The sequence below is a fragment of the Crotalus tigris genome, unplaced genomic scaffold, assembly GCF_016545835.1.
Source record: "Crotalus tigris isolate CLP2741 ecotype Arizona unplaced genomic scaffold, ASM1654583v1 scf7180000018864.669028, whole genome shotgun sequence".
In the NCBI taxonomy this organism is placed as follows: Eukaryota; Metazoa; Chordata; class Lepidosauria; order Squamata; family Viperidae; genus Crotalus; species Crotalus tigris.
The window spans coordinates 416,493-440,148 of NW_024097244.1; the positions used below are offsets into that span (position 1 = coordinate 416,493).

At 43.6% G+C, this 23,656-nt stretch overlaps 1 protein-coding gene across 10 annotated transcripts in view; it reads right to left on the reverse strand.

The window, feature by feature from the left end:
- Window positions 1–23,656, reverse strand: part of ADGRB1 (adhesion G protein-coupled receptor B1) — a 281,838-nt gene that overhangs the window by 58,570 nt on the left and 199,612 nt on the right. For all 10 annotated transcript variants that reach the window (XM_039357090.1, XM_039357092.1, XM_039357084.1 and 7 more), the window contains 2 exons: window positions 6,079–6,182; window positions 3,214–3,316 (listed from right to left, as the gene is read on the reverse strand). In XM_039357090.1, coding sequence (XP_039213024.1) covers window positions 3,214–3,316; window positions 6,079–6,182 — 207 coding nt within the window. The remainder of the gene's footprint in view (window positions 1–3,213; window positions 3,317–6,078; window positions 6,183–23,656) is intronic.

The following is a 23,656-nucleotide window of genomic DNA, read 5'->3' on the forward strand; positions in this document are numbered from 1 at the left end:
CAAGGACATTATCTGATAAGGTTTTGGCGGGCTGAGGGGCCAGAGAGAAAAGCCCGGGATTTACGCTAATTGGGGAATATATTTTGATGACAGCTTTTGTGGGGTGGGAATTGCAATTTGTTACTTTGTTATCTGGGGGGAGAGAATCTCATTCTTGGGTTCAACTAGGTAAGTGCCGATACTTTGTTTCCTAAATAAAATGTTCTTTAAGGAAGAATTCTTGCTTTGAAGTTCTTTTACCAGTTTCATCTATTGCAGTGGTTCTCAACCTTTTTAATGCCGCGACCCCCAACCAGTCGTAAGTCGAGGACTACTCAACTGGTCTTAAGTCGAGGACTACTCAACTGGTGCAGCACCGTTTGCAGAATGGGACTTTTGGCGGGCTCAGCAGGGCAGAGACAGCCTGGACAATTCCTATTGGCTTTTGAAAGCCAATAGAATTAGACTCTATTCAAGAGAGTCTATTCTATTGGCTTTCAAAAGCCAATAGAATAAAAGGGAGTAGCACAGCCAAGGAAAAGGGGAAAAAAATGGCGGACTGCGTTGTTTGGCGACCCCCGTGAAATGGTCGTTCGACCCCAAATGGGGTCCCGACCCACAGGTTGAGAACCACTGATCTATTGGAACCATGACAGACAGATAGACAGACAGACAGATAGACAGAGAAATGTATATATAGATAAAGAGATAGAAGTAGAGAGAGATAACAAGATAGAGGCAGGGATAGAGGTAGAGAGAGAGATATACAGAGATAAAGAGATAGATATAGTTAATAGAGAGAGAAACAGACATAGAGAGAGAGACAGATATAGATTAAGAAATAGAGAGATACGGAGATAGATAGATAGATAGATAGATAGATAGATAGATAGATAGATAGATAGATAGGAAAAAAATTGATCTAGATATGCCACTCAAAATTATTTGGTGGCCTATAACTTGATTGATTGATTGATTGAATAAATGAATGAATGAATGAATGAGTGAATGAATGAATGAATGAAGCCATAACTCTCTCATACTGATTTTACCCTGAAGCTGAAATTTGGTTCCCTCTTCTACATATTTTCCAGTTTTATTACATCCTTTTCAAATGTTGTTACACTCCTCCACAAAATTGTCTAGGTTCTCGGTCCCATGGAGAACTTTAAACACATCTGTTCAGACATCGTGGAATATGCAGATAGGGCTGTTTTGGAGTATATATCCTATCTATTTTGATTCCTTTAAAAAAAAGGCATCCCAGATGCACATATTATGGAAATTACGAGTATCTGTTTTAAAAAAAAATATTTCAGAATTTTTTTCTTTAAAAAAAGAATAGTAGCATTTTAAAGAGCTGCAGTACAGTTTATAGACATGTGTATTTTCCTCCAATATAGAAGCAAAATTGAATGATCTAAGTGTTCGACATTTAAAAGATGAGAAACAACACTGGAAAATTTAATGTATCATTATCTTTGACTACCAGATGCTGATAAAAAAAAAGATGTGTCGTAGAAGTTCTCTTAATGAGAAAGTGCTTGCATGAATTATCTGTTTTGGTGGAAGTGATGCTAAGAGCGATAGACTGACTATTTAAATTGAACAGAACAGGAAACCTCTGGCAGACATGTGAGTGGTAATTAGCTCTCTTACTAATGAACCAAGCGTTTGCAATTTTGTTGTTGCTAAAAAATGAAATGCAAACTCATATTTTGTGAAAGGAAGGGGAATGTCCAAATCAGATTGCATATGAAATAATGGCTCCAATGCTCAGGGACACAGCTGAAGGAACACACCAGTAATCTGGAAGATTGGATAGGAAACTAAATCATATGAAGGCCAGCATTGGCGTATAAGTAACATCACTGCATGGATGATATTACCTAGTTGGGTAATGAAACGTCTGCAAGAAAACCACCAAGCCCAGAGAGGACAAGGGACTCCACAGTCCTCCTCCTCCCCCTCCTTCTTGGGTTAGTCTGAGTTGCAGGGGGATATGAGATGGTGAGCTGCGTTGCTGTTTGGCTGTTTGGCTTTGCATTCGTGGTCATGCCCCTGCAACTCAGACTAACACGAGCACAACAAAGCCCCCACCCAAACAGAACACTCCCCCATCCAATCAGAGCACAGCCAACCCCCCATCCAATCAGAGCACAGCCAAGCCCCTAACCAATCAGAACACACCTCCACCCAATCAGAACACAGCCAAGCTCCCACCCAATCAGTTCATACCCCCACTGGCAGTTAAAAGGAAGAAACAGCTAAGACCACACATTGCTCCTCGAAGCATGAAGCCGAAAACACCAGCCTGAAGATTATGAATGGGACTTCGTCGAAACGTCGCCAAGACACTTCCAATTTTACGCGGGAGAAAACCCAAATAACCAAAGACCTACAAACACACACACACAAACACACACACACACACACGTGTACGTATGTATGTATGTATATAAATGTATTGTCTCTTACATAGCTCAATACCTCTTATATCTCTTCGATCTCCACCCCCCACCTCGCTTTGTCTTCCCCCCCATCACTTTGCTTTGTCGTTGTAGCACCCTCTCCGCCTCATGTTGTTGCCAAGCAGACAGAATGGGCGGGTGGGCAGCTGCACCAGCTCTTAAGTAGGGCTTATTTTCAGGATAGGGCTTATATTTGGTGCAGACATGAAAAATCGGGCTAGGGTTTATTTTTGGGGTAGGTCTATTTTTGGGGAAACACAGTATCTCATATATATATATATATATATATATATATATATATATATATTAATTCATGCTAAATCTGGCATTTTTGTCCATCTATCCCATCTTTCTCAAGGACTTAGTATAGACATATCTTAATATAGTGTCTCTTCTTTGTCCTAATATCTCTTATATGTCTTAATATCTCTTATATATCTCATACGCTGAGGTCATTTTCTCCTTTGCAAGCAAAGAGATCAAATTCATTCAACTTGACAAATCAATCCTGTCCTTGCTTCATGCTTCAGGGCAGCACTTTCCAAAGAATGGCTAAAAGCATCTTCTCAGATGCCTTTGTGTGGAGGCATGCAGGCACGTCAGGATGGAGACAAAGCTTTAAGTGTGCTCCCTCCATTATGCGATGCACAAATGAATGACGTATATCTTTCCTAGTTTTGGACCCCAAAATCATTAGCAGAAGGAAAGTAAAAGAACTGGCCTCGAAGGTTTTAATTCCAGATGGGAGCAGAGTTAGAGTTACCTTGTTACGGGTTTGAGTTTGTCCAATCAGGATAAGAGCATTGGAAGATACAATGGAAAGGCAGAAATTGATCAGGATGACCGAACGTTCGGAGCGGATATACCTGCAAAAAGGGAACAAGGAAGCAGAAGGAGAGGGAAAGGGTGTCAAATTTTGACTTTCAATAGGACAGACAGCATGGTGTGGTGGTTAGGACAGTAGATTAGGATCAGGAATCCAACCTCAGTTGTAGAACTCCCCGGAACTTTGAGATAACCTCATCTTTCCGTTTAACCTAACTCCAAGGATTGTTGGGAGGCTGAAATTTGGGGAGGAAGTCCTAGGAAAGCCATTGAGATGTTGTGGAGGTAGATGAGGTAGACATCTAATGAAAGAAATTCTGCATCTACCTGCAATGTGGCATTAACTATCAGCTTCACCCAGTGGTGGGATTTAAATACGTGAACAACCGGTTCTCTGCGTGGATGTTGCTTCCAGAAGTCCGTTCTGGGTCAGGGCAACAAAAAAATTAGCTATCGGTTCTGCTGAAGTGGTGAGAACCAGCTGAATCCCACCACTGCCTTCACGTCACAAAGCTGCCTCACTGCTTTGTACTTACTGTATATGCCGGCGTATAAGGCGACTTCCGCGAGCGCTAAACTCGGCGCCAAAGACGGGGGTCGTCTTATATGCCGAGTTGTCTTATATGCCAGAAATACTGATAGTTTCCGGCGTATAAGATGACGTTCTAGGAATGTGGCCCGGTGATAAAGACGGGGGTCGTCTTATACGCCGGGTCGCCTTGTACGCCGGCATATACGGTAGGTAAAATTAAAGTTTTAATCAGGCTAATTCCAAAAATATATATTAATGTTCCTGGAAAATGAAATACAGTCTGCCTTTTTATCAGAGTTGCCAACAATATGGGTACTTTTAAATTAAGAGGTGGGGACTCAAGTTTCGCAAAAATTCATTGACTTCAACATATCATAGATATATCCAAGAGCCAGCTTGGTCTAGTAGTTAAGTCACCCGACTAGAAAGTGAGAGACTATGAGTTCTAGTCCTGCCTTGAAAATGAAAGCTGGCTGGTTGACTTTGAGCTAATCACCAGGAGATGGTGAGTTCTAGTCCCACCTTAGTCATGAAAGCTGGCTGGGTGACTTTGGGTCAATCACCAGGAGATGGTGAGTGCTAGTCCTGCTTTAGGCATGGAAGCTGACTGGTTGACTTTGGGCCAATCACCAGGAGACGGTGAGTTCTAGTCCTGCCTTAGGAATGAAAGCTGACTGGTTGACTTTGAGCCAATCATCAAGAGATGGTGAATTCTAGTCCTGCCTTGGGCACAAAAGCCATCTGAATAACTTTGGGCCAATCCCTCTCCCTTGACCCAACGCACCTCACTGGGTTGTTCTTGTAGGAAAAATAGGAGAAGGAAGGTATGTTGGACATGTTAACTGCCTTGAGTTATTCGTAAAAAGTTGGATACAAACAAACAAAAATAAATAAAATATAATTGTTGATTTACTTCTGGGTCCAATTCGAGGTGTTGGTTATGAGCTTCAAAGCCCTTCGTGGCATGGGTCCAGTCTACCCCAACGGGAATGACCCACCCCACTCACTCTGTCAGAATGGGGCTTTCTGTGGACCCACATCAGCCAAGGAATGTCTTCAGCTGGTAAGGTCCAGGAAGAAAACTTTTTCTGCTGTGGCACCCATCCTATGGAACATGCCCTCCATTGAGATGAAACCCTTCCCCATCCTGTTGGTCTTCTGCAAGAGCCTGAGAACTCAGGTCTGCCAATTGATCTGTGATCCCAAAGGGGTCGTTCAATGATGGAAGTGGTTGGTGAACCAGGAAGAAGATCCCCCCCCCCTTGTATTTCGGCTTTCTACTTATTTCATCTCCGTTCATTTTGATATTTAAAGTTTTAACATTTTGGTCCTTGCGTTTACGATGTGGTACGTCACCCAGAGTCACTTGACAGTGAGATGAGCACCACATAATTTAATCAATCAATAAATACATAAATAAATATCCAGCAATTAACTGCCACAATATGCTAAAAGCCATAGGATATTTCTGAACTATCCTTCAAAAATGAAACTGTCCCCCTTCACAGTAGAATTGCGTAATCTAGCACAGTGTTTCTGAACTTTAGCAACTTCTAGATGTGTTGACTTCAAGTTCTGGAATTCTCTAAATGCAAACGACCCCCAAAAACAAAAAAGCTCTGTTCATATTTTTTTAAGTGTCTAAATAAAGAGACCAGGATGTGAAGAATTCGGGAATTGCTCAATTTCTTTCTAGTTTTGCATTGATTTTTCACTGCTAAGGTCTAGCACAGAGTTTCCCAACCTTTTGGGACTGGTGGCCCGGAGTGGGTGGGAGTGTGGAATGTAGGCATGGTTTTGTCTGTGTGTGTGGGTGAATGCATGAGCGCATGCATGCGTGTCCATGAACACCCATCGCTCAAGTGATGGGCCCTGAGCATTGCCCGAGGGGGGCTGCAAACGCCCGTGACCCTCGTGGTGACTCTCATGAGTGGGGTTGTGAATGCCCATGATACTCGTGACACTTGCGCAAGTGGGACTGTGCTCGCTCAGCCACACAAACTGCACCGCCCAGCCACTCACACGGCCTGGTGACCCACAGGTTGGGGACCCCTGGTCCAGCAGCTGGTAGACCCAAGACCCAACCCTAGTAGGTTGAAGAACATCTACTTGTGATGGACCAGGCTAAGGATCTGTTGCTTTCTAGCTTGGCTTAATCGCTACCATCGCAGTAGCGATTAAGCTACCGCTTAATTTTCAGGAGCCCCTGCAAACTTTTTCCAAAGAGGAAAGGAAGTTGAGATACACGATGCTGAGAAGTCCAAGTCTTACCTCCAGACCGAGATATAAATGATGATCAGGAGAAGGAGGGTCAAGGAAGACACCCCACAGCCAACGATCAACGTGACCGAAGGGACGAGCACTTTTTCCGCATTCTGAAAAAAAGAGAAGATAGAAACGTGGAGACGCTCATGAGAGAACCTCTGTGGACCAACGTTTAATAGTAAGTACAGGAAATCCTTGACTGATGACCGTGATTGAGCCTGGCATTAGGGTCGTCTATCATGGCAGTCATTCAGCAAGTCACCCTGATTTTATAACATTTTTGTTAAGCAAGCGCCACAGCCATTATACGAACGTTGTGGTTATTAAGCAAATCTAGGATATCCAATGGACGTTTGTTGCCAGAAATCGTAAGCGCAGGCATTCCTTGACATACAACTGTTCATTTAGTAACCATTCGAAATTACGACGGCATTGGAAAAAGTGGCTTACGACCATTTTTCACACTTACGACCGTTACAGCAGCTCCATGGGGATGCAATCAAAATGTGGACACACTTGGCAACGGACTCATATTTATGACGGTTGTAGCATCCCTGGGTTATGTGATTAAAAATTCAGCAATTGACTCCTATTTATTTATTTTTTTAAGACAAATTTTATTGTTTTTTTATTTTTTACATCAAGACGATCAGGAAAACACCGTGGTGAAAGGGTAATCAATCATAGCACAACAAGTCATATATGTATAGCTAAAATTAATACCTTAAAATTTCCCCCTCTATTTCCCTCACATAATATAACAAATTTAGTTTAATCTATTTCTTCTTAAAATTCAATCAATCCACAAAATCATCCCTACTACATCTATATAAATCACTCCTGCTTTTAAGCTCCACTATTTAATTAACATATTCCAATTAATCTTAAACAAACATATTAATAAGACTTTGGGTATCCCTTCTACAACACATAATATTCCAAGAATAATATTCTAATATTTTCATATATATTCCATCTCTTAATTTAATACATCATTAATTAATACCCTTTCTTCTCTTATCATAGATCTCTCTAACTCTTCTGCTATTACAAAATAGTTTTCTATATAAACAAAGTAAAAACAAACAAACAAAAAAACCAAAACATTTCAACCTATTAAGTAAAATTTAAATCTCAACAAAATTATCTATCGTATCTAAAACAAACCTATTATTGCAGCAGTTATTATCTTACTACTTTCATTTACTCAATTAAATTGCAATTGACTCCTATTTATGACGGTTGCAGTGTCCGGGGGTCCTGTGATCCCCCGTTGTGACCGTCGGACAAGCAAAAGTCAATGGGGAGACAGATCCGTTTAACAAGCATGTTATTAACTTAAAAACTACAATAATACTGTGGGAAGAAGGGTGATAAAATGGGGCAAAATTCACTTCACAAGTCTCTCTCTTAACAACAGAAATGTTGTTATGGTCGTAAGTCGAGGAATGCCTTTAAATGCTGGTTTCTGGCAAAAAAAAAACCCCTCATAAACTATTTATCTGAAATGGTATAGGGCAGTGATGGCGAACCTTTTAGAGACCGAGTGCCCAAACTGCAACCCAAAACCCACTTATGCATCGCAAAGTGCCAACACGGCAATGTAACCTGAATACTGAGGTTTTATTTTAGAAAAAAACAACTCATACATTAACATCTTTTGTCTTAAAAGAAAAGCACAAGAAGCAACGGATGGAAACTAACCAAGGAGAGAAGCAACCTGGAACTGAGGAGAAACTTCCTGACAGAACAATTAACCAGTGGAACAACTTGCCTCCAGAAGCGGTGAATGCTCCAACACTGGAAGTTTTTAAGAAGAAATTGGACAGCCATTTGTCCGAAATGGTGTAGGGTTTCCTGCCTGAGCAGGGGGTTGGACTCGATGACCTCCAAGGTCCCTTCCAACTTTATTATTATTATTATTATTATTATTATTATTATTATTATTATAGCTTTCAATGATACAAACAGCTTTTTATTGAAAGGTAAAAGTGTGCATTTGGCATGCTTTTGAACAATTAATGTGATTTTTGCTGTTCTATGCCTGCTGATAATTTGTCTAACCTGGGCTCATACTTTGTAAGTTTGAGAGCAACACATGCAGCACTCAGGTCATCTGTTCGTCTGTTTTGATATCATTCAAAGCTGGAAACAGCTGCTCACAAGCATAAGATGATCCAAACAAAGTAAGGAAAGCAAACCCAAGGGCTTTCATTGACTTAAAATTATTTGGCAGAGAATTCCACACTATACTATAGGGCAGTGGTGGCAAACCTATGGCACGGATGCCAGAGGCAGCACTCGGAGCCCTCTCTGTGGACACATGTGACGTTGCCCCAGCCTTGCCTTCTCCCGCAACCTCCTCCTCTCCAGCAGCCCACTGAAGGAGAGTCGCCCCCGAGAGTGGCCCACACGGAGCAGCGCAGCCAAGGACATGGCAGCCAGGCAGCGTAGACAAGACTCTGCCCTCACGCCCCATCATGCTGTTGATGCTGCAGGGCGCGGGCAGAGGCTGTGGCCGCCATAGCGTTGCTGGGCTGCCTGGGCGATCTGCGGCGGGCCCTGGAGGCAGTGAGTGGTCCTGTGACGGGGCAGGGAATGGGGGGCAGAGCGGGAGTGGGGCACGGGGGTGGAGTGGGAGCGGGGCCAGTTTTGGGGCACTCGGTCTCTAAAAGGTTCGCCATCACTGCTATAGGGTTTCCTGTGTGAGCAGGGCATTGGACTAGAAGACCTTGAAGGTCCCTTCCGAGGTGGCGCAGCAGTTACAGTGCAGTACTGCAGGCCACTTTAGCTGACTGTGTTCAGCAGGTCAGCGGTTCACATCTCACCGGCTCAAGGTTGACTCAGCCTTCCATCCTTCCGGGGTAGGTAAAATGAGGACCCAGATTGTTGGGGGCAATGTCAATATATATATACATTGCTTACTGGTGTACACCGCTTAGAGAGTGCTTGCACTTAAAGTGGTATATAAATCTCATAAATAAATAAATAAATAAATCATCCTCATCCTCATCATCATCACCATTATTCACAATCATGTGACCGTGGGTGTTGCAAAGGGCATAAACACAATGATAGAAAGGAAGCCGTGAGAATTTTGAAAGTGGGTCATAGGCAGCCTTGGGAAAGTCTGTAGTAACTTCAAAACGGCCACTAAGCAACCCGTCATAACTCAAGGACTACATGTATTTCAATGGCTTACTTTTTTTCCCCCCTCCTCTCTCTTAATTTGAATATCGTACTTTTGCTGCCTTAGAATCTTGAATGCTGAATCTTCCTGGGGCTGATTTATTTTTCTTTTAGATATTGGGGAAATTTCGTTCAGCGGGAAGTTATTTCTGGCTGGTGAGATGCTAGTATTTCTTCTTCAGCTGAACGTGTCCATGTACTAAGAGAATGTCATATATATATATATATATATATATATAAAAATTTTAAAAATTAGCCCATTTCCAAGATTAATATCAAAATCCCTGGCAACAAAGCACAGGCGAGGATGCGTGAATCACACAGACTTCAATAGGCATTTTAATGCAAACATTTTGGAATAAAGTACAGAATCTTGGGATTCCCCCCCCCCGACAGAAACCATGATTTATCAGTGAGTTTCTGCAGGTGGAATCTCTTTGGATGTATTTCTTTGATATGTAAATCTTATTGAGAGTGTTGTAAGGTAAAATATAGGTATTCCGCGACTGACGACACAGCTGAGCTCCAAAATTTCCTTGGCTGAGCTAAACATTTGTTAAGAGAATTTTGGAATGAGACCACTCGTCGCGGCCACTTTGCCACAGCCAATTCACTGTGGTCAACTTACCCGGGCCAACTTGCTGTGGGACAATTCAACAATTCAATTTCATTGTTTCATTATTCATTATTCAATTTCTTCCTCCTCCTCCTCCTCCTCCTCCTCCTCCTCCTCCTCCTCCTCTCCTCCTCCTCCTCCACCTCCTCCTCCATCTCTTCCTCCTCCTCTCTATAGACCCCATTCCCTTCTAGTACTGATGATGTTACCTAGTTGGGTAATGAAGTATCTGCAAGCAAAGAACCAAGCTCAGAGAGCGCCAAGGAGCCCCCAGTTCAATCCTGCGCTATAAATATTCTCTTCCCTTTGTAGAGATATGGTAAATATGATAGAGATATGCCTCAGATCTCCATCCCTCCTTTAACTATGCATAACTAATGCCAGGATAGATATTAAAATCTCCTGTCTGAACTGGACCATACTAAGTCATTCTTCTTTCTCTTTTCCTCTAACTTGGCATAGTTAGGTCCTCCTTTCTCCTCTGCTGGTACTCTTTTCTTCCCTCCATCCCTAACCAGTAGGCTCTTTCAGTGGTGGGATTCAGCCATTTTGCACCACTTCGCAGAACCGATAGCTAATTTTTTGTTGCTCAGGCCCAGAACGGACTTCCGGAAGTGGCATCCACACAGAGAAATGGTTGTTGACATATTTAGATCCCACCACTCCTTCCTTCCTTCCTTCCTTCCTTCCTTCCTTCCTTCCTTCCTTCCTTCCTTCCTTCCTTCCTTCCTTCCTTCCTTCGGTGGGATTCAGCCAGTTTGCACCACTTCGCAGAACCGATAGCTAATTTTTTGTTGCTCAGGCCCAGAATGGACTTCCGGAAGTGGCATCCATGTAGAGAATCGGTTGTTCACCTATTTGAATCCCACCACTGGGCTCTCTCCTTCAGAACTCAACCCTCATCAACTTCAGGAGAATCTTTCAAATATCTCCTTCCATCTGGCCCTTGCAGGAACAGAAGGTTAAGGCAAGGAAATAATTTCTAGTCCTGACTGATCTCTGTTCCTTCATGCTTGACTCGCTTCACGTACACGTCAGGAATCTGCATGTCACATCCTTTCCCCTCCTTGGGCAACACTAACAGGGAAAGTAGATGTGACATTTCCAGAGCAGCCATAATCCTCTTCCTTATGTAGTCCAGATTTCACAGACTGGAATGCTTACTAAACCAAAGGATGCTTGAATGGTTGATGGAATTGGGTATGTCCAGTTTAATGAAGAGAAGGATCAGGGGGGACAGGATAGTAGCCTTCCAATATCTCAGGGGCTGCCCCAAAGACGAGGGAGTCAAGCTATTTTCCAAAGCACCTGAAGGCAGGACAAGAAGCAATGGATGGAAACTCATCAAGGAGAAAAGCAACCTAGAACTAAGGAGAAATTTCCTGACAGTTAAATTAACCAGTGGAACAACCTGCCTCCAGAAGTGGTGAATGCTCCAACACTGGAAGTTTTTAAGAAGAGACTGGACAGCCATTTGTCCGAAATGGTGTAGGGTTTCCTGCCTGAGCAGGGGGTTGGACTAGATGACCTCCAAAGTCCCTTCCACTATGATGATGATGATGATAATGATAATAATGATGATAATTTAGAATAGAATTTAGAATAGAATAGGAGCTGGAAGAGACCTTGGAGGCCTTCTAGTCCAGCCCCCTGCTCAAACAGGAGACCCTATACCATTTCAGATAGGTGGCTGTCCAGTCTCTTCTGAAAAACCTCCAGTGATGGAGCGCCCAAAACTTCTGAAGGAACGGTTGCTGGAATTGGGTGTGTCTAGTTTAATGAAGAGACAGACAAGGGGGGACAGGATAGCAGTCTTCCAATATCTCAGGAGCTGCCCCAAAGAAGAGGCAGTCAAGCTATTCTCCAAAGCACCTGAAGGCAGGACAAGAAGCAATGGATGGAAATTCATCAAGGAGAAAAGCAACCTAGAACTAAGGAGAAACTTCCTGACAGTCAGAACAATTAATCAGTGGAACAACCTGAAATTGTGAGTGCCATGATAGCACTCTTCCAATATCTCAGGGGCTGCCCCAAAGAAGAGGGAGTCAAGCTATTCTCCAAAGCATCAGAAATAAGACAAGAAGCAACGGATGGAAACTCATCAAGGAGAGAAGCAACCTGGAACTAAGGAGAAACTTCCTGACAGTGAGAACAATTAACCAGTGGAACAACCTGCCTCTAGAACAGTGATGGCGAACCTTTTAGAGACCGAGTGCCCAAAAACTGGCCCCGCCCCCACCCCACCTCCTGCCCCGCCCCCGCCCCACCCCCACGCTGCCTGCCCACAGGGCCATTCACTGCCTCCAGGGCCCGCCATATCACCCAGACACCCCACAGCATCAACTGTGCGCGATGGGGTGTGAGGGCAGAGTCTTGTCTATACTGCCTGGCTGCCATGTCCTTGCCTTGCTCCATATGGGCCATGCTCTGGTATGACTCTCCTCCAGGGAGGCTGCTGGTGAAGGGGAGGTCATGGGGGGAGGCAAAGCTGGGGCAACGGCACGTGCATCCACAGAGAGGGCTCTGAGTGCCGCCTCTGGCATGCGTGCCATAGGTTCGCCACCACTGCTCTAGAGGTTGTGAGTGCTCCATCAGTGGAGGTCTCTGAGAAGACACGGGGCAGCCATTTGTCCAGAATGGTGTAAGTTCTCCTGCTTGAGCAGAGGGTTGGACTGGAAGACCTCCAAGGTTCCTTCCAACTCTTTTACTCTCTTACTCCCAGTAAGAGAGATCTCTGGGAAAGGATTAAAAAAAAGAAAAACCCATCACAGATTAGATCAATGCTAGCAAAAAGCATCCTTGCCACGGGTTCAACCTTCCCTAAAGAAATTCCATGCTGTGAGCAGATGGAAGTTGTGTGTATTTATTTATGAGACTTATATACCGCTTTAAGTGCAAGCACTCTCTAAGCGGTGTACACCAGTAAGCAATGTATATATATATTTACATTGCCCCCACAATCTGGGTCCTCATTTTACCTACCCCGGAAGGATGGAAGGCTGAGTCAACCTTGAGCCGGTGAGATTTGAACCGCTGACCTGCTGAACACAGTCAGCTAAAGTGGCCTGCAGTACTGCACTCTAACTGCTGCGCCACCTCGCACCTTGACTTCTTAAAGGTAATGAGGTGGCCAAGATACAGGTATAGCCCTTGATTTACTTTTGTTTAGTGACCATTTTGTAGGAGATGACCAGGCTGAGCCCGAGGGAGGGGTCAAATGCCTCATAAGTCACCAGTCCCTGTGCGCCTGCAAGAGATCTAAGTCCAGTCTATCGTGGATGCTTCTCTTATCTCCCGCTCATTTCCCTTGTCTGTTAGTTGGTCAGATTCTTGTAGAGAACTTAAGCTTGGAATAAATCTCTGTACTCGTTCGAACTGCCTGAATCTCCTGGCGCTTAACATATATTACAGGATCCCTGGTGGCGCCGTGGTTAGAATGCAGTATTGCAGGCTGCTAACTCTGCTCACTGCCAGCAGTTCGATCCTGACCTGCTCAAGGTTGACTCAGCTCTCCCCGAAAGGAGTAAAATGAGGAACCAGATTGTTGGGGGCAACAGGCTGAGTCTGTAAACCGCTTAGAGAGGGGCTGTAAAAGCACTGTGAAGAGGTATATAAGTGTTATTGCTATTGCTAAATAAGGGCAATTGGGTTTGCTAAATATGTTGAACCATATTTAGTGCCTGAATGATGATTGTGTGACCTCCTCCTCCTCCTCTTCCTCCTCCTCCTCTGTCTCCTCCTCTCTTTCCCTTTCTTCTTCTCCTCCAGTCTGCAAACCCTACTACCAAACTCAGAAAGTACCGTATATTCCGGCGTATAGGGCGACCCGGCATATAAGACGACCCCCGAGTTCGACGCCGGGTCGCAAGACGATCACGCCAAGTCGCAAGATGATCGATGCCGAGTCGCATATAAGACGACGTTCTAGGCATGCGACTTGGCATCGATTGTCTTATACGCCGGAAATAACGTTATTTCCGGCGTATAAGACGACTTTCTAGGCATGCGACTCGGCGTTGATCATCTTATACGCCGGAAATAACGTTATTTCCGGCGCATAAGATGATCGACGCCGAGTCGCATGCCTAGAAGTCGTCTTATACGCCGGAAAACGTTATTTCTGGCGTATAAGACGACTTTCTAGGCATGCGACTCGGCGTCGATCATCTTATACGCCGGAAATAACGTTATTTCCAGCGCATAAGATGATCGACGCCGAGTCACATGCCTAGAAAGTCGTCTTATACGCCGGAAATAACGTTATTTCCGGCGTATAAGACGACTTTTTAGGCATGCGACTTGGCATCGATTGTCTTATACGCCGGAAATAACGTTATTTCCGGCGCATAAGATGATCGACGCCGAGTCGCATGCCTAGAAAGTCGTCTTATACGCCAGAAACTACCTTATTTCCGGCGTATAAGACGACTCGGCGTATAAGACAACCCCCGAGTTCGGAGGCTGTTTCATCGCTCTCAAAAGTCGTCTTATATGCCGGAATATACGGTATCCAACAGCCCACAGTCCTCCTCCTCCTCCTCCTCCTCCTCCTCCTCCTCTCTACAAACCCCACTCCCTTCTAGCACTATGTTACCTAGTTTGTTAATGAAACCTTTGAAAGAAAACCACCAAACTCAGAGCGCCATTGACCCAATTGTCCTCCTCCTCCTCCACTCTTTCCCTTTCTTCTCTTCCAATCTGCAAACCCTACTATCAAGCTCAGAAAGTTTCCAACAGCCCACAGTCCTCTTCTTCTTCCTCCTCCTCCTCTCCACAAACCCCACTCCCTTCTAGCACTGATATTACCTTGTTTGTTAATGAAACCTTTGAAAGAAAACCACCAAGCTCAGAGAGCACCATTGACCCAATTGTCGTCCTCCTCCTCCTCCTCCTCCTCCTCCTCCTCCTCCTCTCTTTCCCTTTCTTCTTCTCCTCCAGTCTGCAAACTCTACTACCAAGCTCAGAAAGTACCCAACAGCCCACAGTCCTCCTCCTCTCCTCTTCCTCCTCCCCCTCTCCTCCTTCTCCTTCTCCTCCTCCATGCAAACCCACTCCCTTCTAGCACTGATGTTACCTAGTTTGTTAATGAAACCTTTCAAAAACCCCCCATGCTCAGAGAGCACCAAGAAAACCCCCCAGTTCAACTCTGAGCTACAAATATTCTCTCCCATAACCTAATACACTCTTTCAATTTGCATTTTAACACAGAACTGCTTTGCAAAGCAGGTATCAACAACAATCTGTGAAGTGGGAGGTGTGACTTTCTTCGCCCTTAAAAAAAAACTAAGGGAGCTGGAGAAAGTTTCAATAATTTTTGATTTTAAAGGGCATTTGTTTGCTTGTTTTAACGGGAGGATTTGCACCGAGTATATCCCTTTGTCTGTAAGTTCTTTGGGGCAAGGACCCTATCGCTCTATGGAAAACAAAAACAAGGGATCCAAAGAAAACCCAAGATAAAAGAAGCAAAGGAGTTTGTAAATATGAGTTTGATGATATTCCCTAGCTGGGTCCTGAAACGTCTGCAAGAAAAAAAAAAAAACAAGTTCAGAGAGCACCAAAGACCCTACGCTAAATAAATCATGTTGTTGTTAGTTGCAAAGTCGGGTCTGACCCATCAGGACTCCATGGACAATGTTCCTCCAGGCTTTCTCTGCCATCTTCTGGAGTCCATTTAAGCTAGCGCCTACTGCTTCAGTGACTCCATCCAGCCACCTCATTCTCTGTTGTCCCCTTCTTCTCTTGCCCTCCATCTTTCCCAGCATCAGGCTCTTCTCCAGTGAGTCCTTCCTTCTCATTAGGTGGCCAGAGTACTTGAGTTTCAACTTCAGGATCTGGCCTTCTCAAGAGCAGTCGGGGTTGATCTCCTCTAAGATTGACCGGTTGGATCGCCTTGCAGTCCAGGGGACTCGCAGGAGTCTTCCCCAGCACCATAGTGCGAAGGCCTCCATTCTTAAACCATATTACAGTAAAAATGCACTCTAGTACTCCAAATTAAAAAGACCTGGAATGCGTTTGTGGTTTGCGTCTGATCATGATTCTTCCCAAACCTGCTCCGCTTGCCATTGGCCTGAAAAATCGGAGAGGGCATAACGGGTAAACGGGGTGTGACCACTGGCGAAAGGACGGGAGGATTGAAAGGTCCCTTTTCTGCACGATTTTGCACGTCCGCAGACCGTCCGCTTAATTATAGGGAATAAAATGGAGCCTAAGAGCCATCTTAATGCAGCCCCGATTCATTAACAATTAAACACTCCCTCCTCACTCTCTATTAAGCAGTCTCCTCAAGAAGAAGAGATCAAGTGTGACTGGGGGAAAACACACCACACATCCTGGTGGGCTTTAAAGAAAAGCTGCATCGCACAGTTTTAATAATGCAAAAAAAAAAAAAAAGTCTTAGCTTCTTAATTAAATAGCCAGGCGGGCAAAGGAGAAGGCTCTTCCAGAGAGAAATTTGCAGAAGGAGAGTGATTTGAGGGATGGAAAGAAGGGGGGCGGGGAATTCCATCGAGGTGGCGCAGCAGTTAGGGTGCAGTACTGCAGGCCACTTTAGCTGACTGTGTTCAGCAGGTCAGCGGTTCAAATCTCACCGGCTCAAGGTTGACTCAGCCTTCCATCCTTCCGGGGTAGGTAAAATGAGGACCCAGATTGTTGGGGGCAATGTCAATATATATATATATATATATATATATATATATATATATATATACATTGCTTACTGGTGTGCACTGCTTAGAGAGTGCTTGCACTTAAAAGCGGTATATAAGTCTCATAAATAAATAAATAAATAAAATCTCTTCTCCAAAGCACCTGAGGGCAGGACAAGAAACAACGGGGCGGAAGTTCACAAAAGAGAGATCCCACTTGGAAATAAGGAAGAATTTTCCGACACAGAGAAGAAATAATCAGGGGAACAGCTGGCGTTCCGGAGTGATGGGTGCTCCATCGCTGGAGGCTTAAGAAAAGGTTGGGATGTTGCTATTTGTTCTGGGATGTTATAAGGAATCCTTCCTTCGGCAAGGGGGTTGGGTTAGAAGACCTCCGAGCCCCCTTCCAGCACCATGACTCTGTGATTCTGAGGTGCTCAGGTTCTACAATTCCATGACTCTAGGAGTCCATGATTCTAGGGTTCGATTGTTCTATGATTCTATAATTCCATGATTCTATAGTTCTAGGGTTTTATGGTTCTATAGTTTTATGATTCTATGGTTCTGTGACTCTATCTATCTATCTATCTATCTATCTATCTATCTATCTATCTATCTATCTCACTTACCTTTTATCTGTCTGTCTGTCTGTCTATCTACCTACCTATCTATTTCACTTACCTTCTATCTGTCTATCTCTGCCTATCTATCTATCTATCTATCTATCTATCTATCTATCTATCTATCTATCTATCTATCATCTATCTATTTCACTTACCTTCTCTGTCTGTCTGTCTGTCTGTCTGTCTATCTATTTATCTATCCATCCATCCATCCCTATCTATCTATCCATCCATATCTATCTATCTATCTATCTATCTATCTATCTATCTATCTATCTATCTATCTATCTATCTATCTATCTATTTCACTTTCACATAAGGTGTCTGTCTGTCTGTCTCTATTTATCTATCCATCCATATCTATCTATCTATCTATCTATCTATCTATCTATCTATCTATCTATCTATCTCACTTACCTTTACCTTTTATCTGTCTGTCTGTCCGTCCATCCATCCATCCATCCATCCATCCATCCATCCATCCATCCATCCATCTATCTATCTATCTATCTATCTATCTATCTATCTATCTATCTATCTATTTCACTTACCTTATGTCTGTCTGTCTGTCTGTGTGTCTCTATTTATCTATCCATCCATCCATCCCTATCTATCTATCTATCTATCTATCTATCTATCTATCTATCTATCTATCTATCTATCTATTTCACTTTCACATAAGGTGTCTGTCTGTCTGTCTCTATTTATCTATCCATCCATATCTATCTATCTATCTATCTATCTATCTATCTATCCATATCTATCTATCTATCTATCTATCTATCTATCTATCGTCATAAATATGAGTCAGTTGCCAAGCGTTCAAATTTTGACCATGTGATCATGGGGTCGTTAAGTGTGAAAAACAGTCTCTTTTTTTCAGTGCTGTTGTAACTTTGAATGGTCACTAAATGAACTGTTGTAAGCCGAGAACTACCTGTATTTAGAATGCAAAGATAAAAGCCAATGTCTTTTTTAAAAAAAGAATTAAAAACCCAGACAGCTATACAGGAACAGATGTATGAGGAACATATTGTGGATGCACACACAGGATAAGAGCGAAGAAGGGGGAAAACAAACAGGAGTTAACAGAAGGATGAGACCAGGAAGAGGGGAGGAGGGAGCAGAGAAGAGGCTCATTGGCAGAGATGTGCTGTGCTCGGGGTCAAGGAGGAGGGAGGGGGCCACCGCTTGAAGAGGGACTGATTGCAGCGGGATTGTCCAGAGAGCCTCTGATTGCCACTGGGGGATAATTGAATGATTATCCTTCCTACTGAGTAAAGAAAGACTGCAACAGGAATGTAAGGCAGACCCCCCCCCAAAAAAAGCTTGGCACAAGAGCCTAAGAGGGAATCCCTAAATGGCCGTTGTTAATCAGGAAGGAAGGAAGGAAGAGAGGGAGGGAGGGAGGGAGGGAGGGAGGGAGGGAGGGAGGAAAGAAGGAAGGGAGGGAGGAAGGAAGGAAGGAAATTTGTGGGTGAGAGGGAAGGAGGGAGGAAAGGAAGGGAGGAAGGAAATGAAGGTATGGGAGGGAGAGAGGAAGGAAGGAAGGGTATGGGAGGGAGGAAGAGAGGGAGGGAGGGAAGGAAGGAAATGAAGGTATAGCAGGGAAGGAGGAAAGGAGGGAGGGAGGAAGGAAGGAAGGAAATTTGTGGGTGAGAGGGAGGGAGGGAGGGAAGGAAGGGAGGGAGGAAATGAAGGTATGGGAGGGAGAGAGGAAGGAAGGGTATGGGAGGGAGGGAGGGAGGGAGGGAGGGAAGGAGGGAGGGAGGAAGGAAGGAAGGAAATGAAGGAAGGAAGGAAGGAAGGAAGGGAAGGGAGGAAGGGTATGGGAGGGAGGAAGGAAGGAACGGGTGGTGAGAGGGAGGGAAGGAAGGAAGGGAGGGAGGAAGGAAATGAAGGTATGGGAGGGAGAGGGGAAGGAAGGAAGGGTATGGGAGGGAGGGAGGGAGGGAAGGAGGGAGAGAGGAAGGGAGGATGTGGGTGAGAGGGAGGGAGGGAAGGAAATAAGGAAATGAAGGTATGGGAGGGAGGAAAGAAAGGAAGGAAGGAAGGAAATGAAGGAAGGAAGAGTGAGGGAGGAAGGAAGGGAAGGGAGGAAGGGTATGGGAGAGAGGAAGGAAGGAATGGGTGGTGATTGGGAGGGAAGGAAGGAAATGAAGGTATAGCAGGGAAGGAGGAAAGGAGGGAGGGAGGAAGGAAGGAAATTTGTGGGTGAGAGGGAGGGAGGGAGGGAAGGAAGGGAGGAAGGAAATGAAGGTATGGGAGGGAGAGAGGAAGGGAGGGAGGGAGGAAAAATAGGTATTGGAAAGAGGGAGGAAGGGAAAAGAAAGGAAAGGAAGAATCCTGCAGTTATATGTTCCAATGCTCTCCACCCGGAAAACAATGTGGTATTTATTTGCTGATAGCACACTCTTGCAGGAGTTTGATGGAAATTTTTCATCTTTAATGAAAACACCAGGAGCTACACTATTCACAGAGGAGCACAAAGATTTACAAAACCAAACAAGAGAGAGAGACTAGAACATTAGCTGGCAATATTAACTTGGGAGTTAATGAAGGTGGTGGATCACAGATGTTGGAATGGGAAATAAAGTGATTTTTGGAAACTTGGAGTGATATTAAATAGGGTTCCTTGGCTTGAGAAACTAAGGGAGAAAAGAAGCTCCAGATTTCCATATTAAAAGCCCAACAGCAAGCACTTTTAATAGAGGGGAAAATGGAAGACTGCAGGAATGGAATGGAACTCACCATTGCCAATTTTTCCACGGGACAACTTGTCATGGGACAATTCAACACATGCAAAAGTTAAATTAATTTCAACAGAACTGTGGCCAATAATAACAAAAGAAAAAAAGGCAAACCGGAGGTACAGGACTTACAATAAATTTCGACGGAAACAGGGTCACGATAATAAAAGCAACTGAACGAAATGATTAATGCAGTGCTGAATTGTCCCACAAGCGAGTTGTTCTGTAGCGACTTGATTGTGACGAGTTGTCCTAGACCAGGGGTAGACAACTTTGGCTCTTTTATGACTGGTGGACTTCAACTCCCAGAATTCCTGAGCCAGCCACGCTGAGGGGAAAGGGAGAGGTTTCCAAGCTGAGCCATGCTGGCTCAGGAATTCTGGGAGTTGAAGTCCACAAGTCAAAAAGCGGCCTAGGCCTAATCTAAAGGTTGGCAACCTTGGCTCTTTTATGACTCATGGACTTCAACTCCCAGAATTCCTGAGCCAGCCACGCTGACATGAAAGGGAGAGGTTTCCAAGCTGAACCATGCTGGCTCAGGACTTCTGGGAGTTGAAGTCCACGAGTCGTAAAAGAGCCAAGGTTGCCTACCCCTGCCCTAGGCCGCTTTATGACTCGTGGACTTCAACTCCCAGAATTCCTGAGCCAGCCATGCTGAGGGGAAAGGGAGAAGTTTCCAAGCTGAGCCGTGCTGGCTGAGGAATTCTGGGAGTTGAAGTCCACGAGTCATCAAAGGGCCAAAGTGGCCTACCCCTGTCCTAGACCCACCAGCAAATTTGCTCAAAAACATAGTGAAAACTTAAAAACAGTTCAATGCAGAGCAAAAAGACACAGCAACGAGATGTAAAAATGCCAGAAGAATGCTATAAACAGAAGCATAGAATCAAGTACCGATTAATAAAACCCTACTGAGGCCACACCTGGAATACTGAAGCCAATTTTGGCCACCATATCACAAAAGGGATGTTGAGACTTTGGAAAAAAAATCAGAGAAGAGCAACTAAGATGATCCAAGGCCTGGAGACTAAAACATACAAAGAACGGCTGCAGGACTGGGGTTTGGCTAGTCTAAAGAAAAGAAGAAATAAGGGAGACATGATAGCAGCGTTCCAGTATTTGAGGGGCTGCCACAAAGAAGAGGGGATCAAGCTATTCTCCTAAGCACCAGAGGGCAGGAGAAGAAACAACGGATGGAAACTAGTCAAGGAGAGAGGCAACCTGGAACTAAGGAGGAATTTCCTGACACTGAGAACAATTGATCAGTGAAAGAGCTTTTCCACCAGAGGTTGTGGGTGCTCCATCACTGAAGGTTATTAAAGAACAGGAAAGGTGGGGATGACCATCCAAGAAAGAAAGAAATCATAAATAAATGATCAACAGTGAGCAGATACAGAGCCTTCAGAAGTTGTGGGTGCTCCATCACTGGTGGTTTTTAAGAGATTAGACAGTCACTTGTCTGAGTGGTATAGGTTCTCCTGCTTGAGCAGGGGGCTGGACTGGAAGACCTCCAAGGTCCCTTCCAGCTCTATTCTATTCTATTCTATTCTATTCTATTCTATTCTATTCTATTCTATTCTATTCCATTCCATTCCATTCAAATATCTATTCTATTCTATTCTATTCTATTCTATTCTATTCTATTCTATTCTATTCTATTCTATTCTATTCTATTCCATTCCATTCCATTCCATTCCAATATCTATTCTATTCTATTCTATTCTATTCTATTCTATTCTATTCTATTCTATTCTATTCTATATTCTGTTCTGTTCTGCTCTTCTCTGCTCTATACTCTATTCTATTCTGGTCTGGTCTAGTCTAGTCTAGTCTAGTCTAGTCTAGTCTAGTCTAGTCTAGTCTAGTCTAGTCTAGTCTAGTCTAGTCTAGTCTAGTCTAGTCTAGTCTAGTCTACTTCTCAGAACCATGGCTCATAAGATAAGGTGAAAGCAAGAACAAAAATAGACATTTTTCCCACACAGGTTCAAAAATAAAGGAAGTGGAAATAAGTAGCATAAGAGCTGCTTAGTTAAGACACTAAAATGCTAACCACAATGTAATTCAACTCCTATATTGGTTCAATCTTCTGTCACAAGAGAGTATGCTTTTCAACAGACCATTGTGAAGATCAACACAAAGGGAAAAAATTGAAAGTCCAAACTGACAGAAACACGGTAGGGAATAATCTTCACTTTGAATAGATTTAAAACTCAAAATCTTACTTTTTAAAAAGACACTTAATAGATTGTGGGAACATTATCAACATAACATATCTTGATTTCAGTAAAACATTGTTTTAATGGAGGTCCTCTAGTCCAGCCCTCTGCTCAAGCAGGAGACCCTATCCCATTTCAGATAGGTGGTTATCCAGTCTTTTCTTAAAAACCTCCAGTGATCAGGCACCCACAACTTCCGGTGGCAAGCCATTCCACTGGCTAATTTTCCTCACTGTTAGGAAGTTTCTCCTTAATTCCAAGTGGCGTCTCTCCTTGATTAGTTTCCAACCATTGTTTCTTGTCTTACCTTCGGATGCTTTGGGAAATAAGTTGACCCCCTCCTCTTTGTGGCAGCCCCTCAAATACTGGAAATTAATTAATTGACTGATTGATTGATTGATTCATTCATTCATTCATTTTATACAGCTGTCCATCCCACATACACAACTCCGTACAGCTCACAATGAAACCAGATTAAAAACATCACAAAGTTTTAAAGTTTCATGGAAGGTCAGTAAGTTCTTCTTTGACAAACTCACCGGTGACATTCTAATTAGCAAGCTGCATTCTAATTAGTGACCACATACAGTAGCTGGCTTGAAAATTGAGTTCATTAATACTTCCTCATTAGACCAGAAAGAGGTGCTGAATGGAATGAAACAAGATACAGTTCGGAACCAATGATTTAACGACTTGTAATAAACCGCGAAAGGACATAAGCTGGTGTCATTAGCAGTAGACTGGATGGGATAGTTGATCCACTGAAAGACAGGAATAAGAATTATTGAGATATAATCTAACAATGTAATAATCAATAATTGAGAATTACTGAGGTAAATCAGGGAGGGTTCCAGGAAATATAGGATTATCATGAAGGAGAAGCTTGATCTGATGAAGAGACCAAGACACGTTAGCAGATGTTTCGCCTCAAGGAGAGAAGATGGACGAGGATATGAAAACGCTACTGAGACACCTGAAAGGATGTCATGCAGAAGATGATCAGAGCTCTCTCTAGAATACAAGATGCAGAAGAACAGGCTGAAGTCCACCCAAGAGAAGATTGAAAGAAATTCTCACATTGTTCCATAAACAAGACAGAGATCCAGATGCCTATTTTAGATGCCTCCAGAAGTTATGAATACTCCAACACTGGAAGGTCTTAAGAAGAGATTGGACAACCATTTGTCTGAAATGGTATAGGGTTTCCTGCCTGAGCAGGGGGTTGGACTAGATGACCTCCAAGGTTCCTTCTATTCTATTCTATTCTATTCTATGCCATGCCATCCCATCCCACTCCACTCCATTCCATTCCATTCTATTCTATTCTATTCCACTCCACTCCATATTTTCTATTCTATTCTATTCTATTCTATTCTATTCTATTCCATTCCACTCCACGCCACGCCACGCCACCCCACTCCACTCCATTCCATTCCATTCCATTCTATTCTATTCCACTCCACTCCATATTTTCTATTCTATTCTATTCTATTCTATTCTATTCTATTCTATTCTATTCTATTCTATTCTATTCTATTCTATTCTATTC